We start from the raw sequence: 8,010 nt of genomic DNA, 5'->3' as shown, positions 1-8,010 counted from the left end.
TCCTGGAAGGACACCCTGCGGCGTAACCCACACCCTTGGAGAAGGGGCCAGGAACAGCCCGGGCCGTAAGCGAGGAGCCGTTGCTGCTGGAAGGCTGTTTTCCACAGCCAGCTCCGGGCCTCTCTCTCTCGTTTCCCGAGCTGTGGCGCAACAGGCCCGTTCCCCTTCAGAAACTGCTGCCTCTGCCAGAGGGGCTCACGGATCAGGCAAGCAGGGCCGAATGAGAAGCCCTTCTTTTGCTGCTGACATGTGTCCTTTCGGAAAAGAAATGACCGGCAAGAGAGTCGGTGCAAGTTTTCCTGCTGCCCTTCACACAGCAATGCCCCCCCTCCCTCGCTCCCAACTCAACCCAGGAGGAATTTTACCTGGAAATGAGCAGCGCAGGGTGGGAGGGCTGGTCCCTTGGCTTTCCCTGTAAATTTCCAGCCATCCTCTAACAGCCCTGATACCCCTGCACCCCACGCAGGAGTCACTCCCCAGCAAGCTCCTGCCAGCCACACTCCCTTCAGCTGCATAGGCAAAGAAACCACAATCCGTCCAAAGGACGACTGGCTGGTTTGGGGCTGCCTAGAACTAAGGCTAGGGTTACATCGTTTTATTAAAATTATTCTGTAAAAAGAACCAAGCATATCTGCATTTCAAAAGTTGTGCAGCTTTGCATCATTTACACTGTTCCCTACCCCGACAATGTGCTCTTCAGCTTATCACTCTCACAATTTCTGGCTACAGGCTTTAAACTGAGGATGCAAATGGAGGGAGGGGCTTTCTTACCCCCCAAGTTGCATTTCGGCAGCTAAGAGGACAGAAGCTTGAAGCGACCCAGCAGGGAGACCCAACCCCGCCAAGGGATCTCTGCCTCTCATGTCCGTCTGAACTGCCTTGGCCCCAGTCTAACTCCAGGAATCCCCGGGTGCTGCTGGGTCCTTGGTTCTTCTCATAACTTCCTCATGAGGAAGGACAGACTGAGAGAGAGCAACGGGGCCAAGGTCAGCCAACAAGCTTTCTGGCTGAGTGAGGATTTGAACTTGTGTTTCTCCTCCCTTAATCTGACACTGAAACCGCGACACTGCACGTGAGCAAAGCCTGGTGGGTTTTGTGGGTAAGCAAAGCTCACAGCCCCCTGAAAACGATCCCAAGAAAATGACTTAAAATACCCAGCAAACGAGGTTGAAGGGGTTGAGTCCGGCAAGCGCTGGGCTACCAGTTTAGCCAAACCTCTTAGTGGAGTTCTCCCACAGTTAGTGGCTGAAGGGACCAGGGAATTCTTTTGTGCACGTACTTCTCCTGTGCACACACTTGACATGGCTTTATCATCATTTGTAATAAAAACGTGTGCTTAAAAAACACTCCAGCTTGTAAGTGACGTCTGTGCACGAGCAAGACACTGCAGAGGGGAGAAAAAACGTTTGGGGCGCCAAAGAAACCCCAAACTGAGGCCCTAAAAGCAGCACTGCAGAGAAGGGAGGGGATAAGGGGGGGGGCAGGGGACACGTCCTGGGCCTGCAGGGACGGGGTGGCAAAGGAAGAGAAAGAAGAGAGTGAGCCGGCCTGCTGAGCACCTGGGGGAAGATTGGGTGACTGGAAGCAAGGGGCAGGGAGTGAGGACCAGCTGAAAAAACGGGATTTCTTCTCCCCCAGGAATCCTTGTGGGTCCACCCTCATTTCAAACTATCACATTCTGTCAATTATCACCGTGCTAACAGACATGCACACCCCCTCCAAGTGGAAAACCAGCATATCACAGAGAAGGTTTTCTACTGAACCGGCCTCTACCAAAGTTTCCCCCTTTTCAGAGTCTTTGATCCAGAGCAAGGGAAGTCCAAATTTGCAAGCCTCCCATCCATACTGCACAGCGCTACAGTCCAGGGGATTCCGCTGCTCCTGAGGCTTGGCTCCTACAAGTGCATAGAGATGGGGGGGGTGGAGGCTGAACTGAAGCCAGTTCACGGAGCCAGGCACATTGGTGCAGCTCTTGCACGATGTTACGAATTAGCCCTCCTTAACAGAGAAGACCTCCACTAGAAGAATCTGAGTGGGTTCCAGCCAGCCAGTCCGCCCCAGCAATTAAAGGCTAGCCTGGGATGGCTGCCAATACCAGCCCCCTTGAAAAGAATGCCAAAGCCTCCCGGATTGCCATGTGCCGGTGGATGCGGCACGGCCGAGGAAGGAGGAGGGCCCTGCCCGGCATGCAGTGTTCACAGCCCAGCACGTGGATTCTGTCTCGTCCAGCCAGGTACTGCCTCCAGCACCAGAGTCCAATGGAGGCGAGTCTGCAGAGACGAGTCTTCTTGGGCTACGTCCAATACCTCCATATTAAGGGAATGTGAGCAGTGGTGGTGGTGGGGCTGAAAAACGGACAGCTTTGTGATTCCACGCCAAAAAGCCCAGTTTGCTGCTCGTCCTCCCCAGGGGATGTGGCCAAGTGCTTTCGGCATTACGCAGGCAACTGCCATCAGCCTCCTCCCCCTTTGTAGCTGCAAAATAGTCAAAGGGTTCCTGCAGCACCTTTAAGACTAACCAACTCTATTGTAGCATAAGCTTTCGAGAACCACAGCTCTCTCCGTCTATGCATCTGATGAAGAGAGCTGTGGTTCTTGAAAGCATATGCTACAATAAAGTGGGCTAGTCTTAAAGGTGCTACAGGAACCTTTTGACTATTTTGCAACTACAGATTAACACGGCTAACTCCTCTGGATCTATGCCCCCTTTGGAGTGGATTCTTTGAACCAGCACTGGGAATACAGAGCCCACCAGAACACCCTCGAAGGACAACGCTGGGTCTCCAAGGGCCGCCTTTCTAACCTCTGGCCTGCCTGAGGACCTTGAGCAGTGGCATTCTCTTTGGATCTCTCCCGCTCTCGAAGGGGCATGTCAGGGTTCTTGCTCAGCAGAACTGGGACATGGCCTCTCCCCCCTGCCCTAGGGGAAGGGGCCTGCCATCGCCTGTATTACCAATCTCAGGCACAGGGGTCTTCCCTGAACTTTGGTGCTGCTAAGCAGATGCTCGACCATTGAGCTGTAGGCGCCCTGCCCACCCGTCCTGCAGTGGAGACCACTTGGGGGCCAGATGGGGTGTTGGGCAGAGGACTGCCATCATCTGTCAGGAACTCCCAGCACTGGGGAGTGGAGGGAGGGAAGGTTTGGGGCCTTGGACTTTGGAAAGCATCTGCCACCGCTGGGCTTCACGGAGGCATCTCTGCAGGAAGGGGCTGTGGCTCTGGTGCAGAGCCCATTCTTTGCACGCCCAAGGGCCCAGGTTCGCATCTTATCCAAGGCTGGAAAAGGCCTTTCTCTGCCTGACACCCAGGAGGGCTGCTGCCGCGACAGTCCTGAGCTAGATGGAGTTAGGGTCTGACCAGAGAGGCAGCTCAGGCGTGCACGTGCGCTTAGGGATAAGCCTGGAGTGTCCTGCCTGCCAAAGCCCCCAATGTTCGGCCAGAGCGCTGTGTAGGGCCTGGGCCACTCCTTACCTGCTTTGCCTCATTCATTATTCCTCCACACAAAGGAGAGTTGGAGAGAGCGCAGAAAGTTTGCACCTGCCCTTGTCTCCCCTCGCAGAGCTGCCTGGCCAGCACTCCTGGGCTCTAGCGGGAACGGTTGCAGACAGGACGTTAAATCACGGAGATAAAGAAACGGAGAGGGGGAAATAAACGCAGCCCAATCAAATGGGTGTTTGCTAACGGCCCCCTCGCCGCTGCCTCCATCCCCCTGGAAGAGAGAGAAGTTGGGGAGGAAGTGCCGACTGTGGCAGATTGCAGTTCTCCTCCCAATCAATCTTTTATTAGCTTGTTGCTCTGGGGGGGTGAGCTGGGCTGATTCCCCTGCCAGCGAGGGGGGGGAGGGGAGGGTCTTGCTTGCTGCAAAGAGGCCAGGAGACGGCTTGGGAGGCCACCGTGTCCTGCTGGGGACTGGCACGGTTCTTTCCGGTTCAGGCAGTCAAAAGAGGCGCCGGGGGCGGGTGGGGGTGGGTGAGTAGTGGGCACAAAGCTGTGGCTGGGCACAGACTCAGAAGCCCGAGTCACACGCGCCTTTTGCCATGAGGCCCTTGTGGTCTACAGCTCAGCAGGGACCTTCCTCACATCGAGCAAGGCTATCGAGTGCCTGGTTGCAGCCATTTCTACTGCAGACGGGAGCCTAGAGTGCAACGCAGCAGAAGCCACACCACATTGGGGGCGGGGGCGGGGGCGCATGGGAACGGAGCCTCCTGCAGAGGTAAGGAAGAGCTTGTGCCACCCTATGGAGTCTGCCTCACATGGAGTGCAGAGGCCAAAAGGCTGGGCGGGGGGGGGGTCCCATCTCCAGACTGCCCCCTTGTGGGGAAGACTGGCAGAGCCTAACTAGACACTGCAAACCGTGCGAGTTCACAAGCTATTCTGTAGCTGCTAGCTCCTGAGTAACCGCTTGTGGGTAAATGCACAGCATGACCCAGTTAGGATCAGGCCAGCTACACCGGAGGAGGAGGAGGAATTCCGGCCTACTCTCATGTGCTGCTTTCGGGGGCAGAAGCATCCCAGGGGCACAGGGGGGAACGTCGCTTGCTCCGTTGGGAGCCATGTGCACTAAACGCTTGGCTGTGTTGGCTCCCAACAGAGCAAATAATGATCCCCCCAGGTTGTTTCCCCCAAAAGCAGCACGAGGGAGAAGGCAGGGATTTCTCCTCCCCCTGTGCAGTTGTCCTGATCTGAATCAGGTGCTCACAAGTTGCCATCAGGAACTAATAGCTCCAGAATAGCTGCCAGTCCCTGCGGCAAATCTGTGCAGTTGGCAATGTCTCGTCAGGCTCTCAATGTATTCCCCTTTCAGAGAACATCGGCCAACCCAAAGAATCCACTCGGATGGCCATTTCAAGGCGCTGCTTGCTTTTCCCAGCAGAGGCCCTCACTGTGCCACCTGCCGCACACAGGATCGGCTCTTGGGCCAGCCTTTTGGGGGGGGGGGGTACAATAAGCCAGGGTGGCACCAATGCCTGGCAGAGCCTCGGCTCACTTCCACCCAGCACAGGACGGGACCGGCATCCCCTTCTGCCTAGCCTGTGCCAAGTCTGAACCCGGCTGGTGACAGCGCAAACCCAGAGGGGTCTGGGGCAACAAAATGCCATGAACCAGCCCTGGCGCGGCCTGTAGGGCAGGCGGGGTCTCATGCAGGACCCAGCACCCGTTCCCTGCACTCACCACGAGATGCTGACCTACTGCGAGATACGGGTGGGAGCGTGGGATGCCCTCAGTCAGACCTGTTCTTGGACGAGAAGAACGCCACCATTCTGCCTCCCAAGGGCAGCAACACAAAAGCCTGGGCTGATGGGGGGAGACTCACCCCGAGTGGGAGACAGAAGTGTTCCTACCAACAGCCTGAAAAGCCAACGCTCAACTTTCTGTCTTGTCCTGTTTGGGAAAGGCGGGAGAGAACTCCACTTCTCAGTGCAATCCAGTCGCTGTTCCTTTTCCCTTTATGACGAAAAAAAGCCCTTCCTCTCTGCCTCCTCAGCCTCCTGCCCTTATTTTAATTTCCATAACCCCCAAACCAAACTCCGTAAACACTTCTCCCCCACCGACGAAAATGAAACCTGAGCACAGGTAGCTCCAGTGAAGCACACCTGCCACCTGTTTTACATCCCCCACCTCCCTTTCTTGTCTCCGCTAGACTGGAGGCTACTTGGGGCAAAGACTTATCTTCTGGTCCTGGGTAACGTGCTGGGCACACTCAGGGTGCTAACTAACTAAACAACAACAACACTTAGAACGCTTGGCAGGAGAGGGCACCTTGGCCAGCCCCTTCCCTTGAGGAGACCTCCCAGCACGACGTCTCCCCTACAGTCTATGCCCAGCCCCGTGACTCCCCCCCCCCCGATGGCTTGTTAAGTAAAAAACCAGGAACCGGGAAAAAAGCAGATGCGCCCTTCTCCCAGCGAGGACTTAGGCCAGCTTTGCAATCTGTCTCTACAAAATCACAGTTTCTTTTGCATCTGTTTTTGAACTACTTTACAAATCATTTTGGAGCCCAAACACAATAACCAAGTGGGAAGAAGCAGAGATTTCAGTTCCAAACCATAATTCTCAGAAATTTTAAATCTCTCAGGGCAGAAATCAGGTATAAGATCCACCCCATCAACTGAAACCGCAGTTCTGTCCACAGAAACATAGCCCCACCCCCCACCCCCCAGCATCCCAAGTGCAGCTGTAACAACCCGGTACCACTAAACCGAGGCTGGCTGCATTTCACAAGCTTCAAGGGGGAATACTTGCTGGGTCCCACCCAGGATCCCACCCAGTGCCTTGTGATACCGCGAGGTGCAACTCTTTGGGCTTGCCCAGGACCCAGAGACCAACCAGCACTTTGGTCAGGGTTTCTCTGCAAGGGCCCCACAGGTGTGTCCTGCCGGACTTCAACGCACTCCAGCTCCTAATCCAATGCCAGGACCCCCTGCTGGCCCCAGGAGAGGCCAGTGGGACTGCAACAGCCGCAGAACAGGGGGCAGAGGGTCCGGAACGGAGCCCTGACACTGGGGAGCTGGTGAAAGCCTGAGGTTTCTAAAATGCTCCTTTATTTGGGGGCGAGGGGCTAAGACCACAACGCCCCCCGCTGGAGCTGCGAGAGGCCAGGAGGGACTTGGCTCCCCTTGTCTGCAAGGGGGGGATAAATGACACGAGGCCGTCACCCATCAACCGTCTGCCTCATCGAGGCTCCCTGAGGTAGTTGCCCAGCAAGTCTGGCTTCTTCAAGTTCCTGAGATATTTGCCCAGAGGCTTGGTGGCTGGGGAGGCTGGATGGCCAAGCGAATGGGTCACAGCCGGGGCTTGATCTGCAAGGGTTTCCCTGGGGAGAGAGAGAGAGAGAGAGAGAGAGAGAGAGAGAGAGAGAGAGAGAGAGAGAGAGAAGAAAATGGTCAATTTTCACACTGTGGGGAGTACTCAGAAATCCCCCCCATTACCTCCCTCCAATCCCTTTTCAGTGTCCTAAAAGCCCCTTCTCTTGAACTACTAACTCCTCGATTTGCTGCTCCCACTGCCCTGCCTGAGCCCTGGAGGTCACGTGCCAATTCCAGCCCGCTCCCCATAAGCCCAATGCAGGCTTTGCCCCCCACCCAGAGCTCCATGGGTACCCGGGCCAAACTGTTCAGGGTGAAGCAATGCTAAGTTCCAGAATAGTAAAGAGTCCAGTAGCACCTTTAAAACTAACCAACTTGATTGAAGCATAAGCTTTCGAGAACCACAGCTCTCTTCGTCACATGCATTCCGCGGAGGCACGGAATGCAGTGCCACTGAGACAAGTCCAGGCTGGCACGTACTTCCCGTGTACCCACCATGACAGATGAGGTGGCTTTAGGAAAGAGATCGGGAGGGGGGGGTGTCACATGGAAAAGAGTTACTGAAGTCCAGTGCAGAACTTGGAGATTTGAGTTCAAATCTCTGCTTGGGCTTGAAGTTCGCTGAGTGGCTGTGGCCCAGTCTTCACAAGTCATAAGGTAGAGAATAAGGGACTATCTCAGCAACGAATCAGGAATCCCCCCCGGTGCGAGCCTCCCCTCTGCATTAACTTTGGTGAGGCACTTTCCGTAAGGGCAGCAAAGCACTTGAGGGAGATGGGGAGTGGGAGGAATGAAACGACAGGAAAGCCCTCCAAAGAGATCCAGCAGAGGGGCTACAAGGTTCATTTGAGAAATTTTCAATTTTATAAACATTTGGGAGTATTAGCAGGGAAGAGGAGGGGAGAGGGGAGGACAAAAGCGATCGGAATTACATCACCCCCTCCCAACATTAGTTTTCAATATCAAATCTTTTTGTAAATGCCACAAACCGCATGAAGTGCAGGCACCATAAAAACCAATTCTAAAAAAAAATCAAGCAGTGCTATCTATGGCTGTTGCAACCAGTCGTCACAATTCTCTCTCCTCTTCTTCAAAGAGCTCTGATTGGGGTACGTGGAGGGGATTATCTCGTTGCTTTCCCTCACAACAGCCTTGCAAAATAGACTTGGGTGACCAGCCTAAGCTCAACCAGTGAACTTCGCAGC

At 54.9% G+C, this 8,010-nt stretch overlaps 1 protein-coding gene across 1 annotated transcript in view; it reads right to left on the bottom strand.

Annotated features, from left to right (window-relative positions):
- Nucleotides 1-5,854: 5,854 nt before the first annotated feature.
- ZC3H3 (zinc finger CCCH-type containing 3) overlaps nt 5,855-8,010 on the bottom strand; it is a 307,903-nt gene continuing 305,747 nt past the window's right edge. The window contains exon 12 of the mRNA XM_054984638.1: nt 5,855-6,813. Coding sequence (XP_054840613.1) covers nt 6,782-6,813 — 32 coding nt within the window. The 3' untranslated portion in view covers nt 5,855-6,781. The remainder of the gene's footprint in view (nt 6,814-8,010) is intronic.

This window comes from Eublepharis macularius, chromosome 7, assembly GCF_028583425.1.
Source record: "Eublepharis macularius isolate TG4126 chromosome 7, MPM_Emac_v1.0, whole genome shotgun sequence".
NCBI lineage: Eukaryota > Metazoa > Chordata > Lepidosauria > Squamata > Eublepharidae > Eublepharis > Eublepharis macularius.
This window is presented reverse-complemented; position numbering and strand designations above follow the sequence as displayed.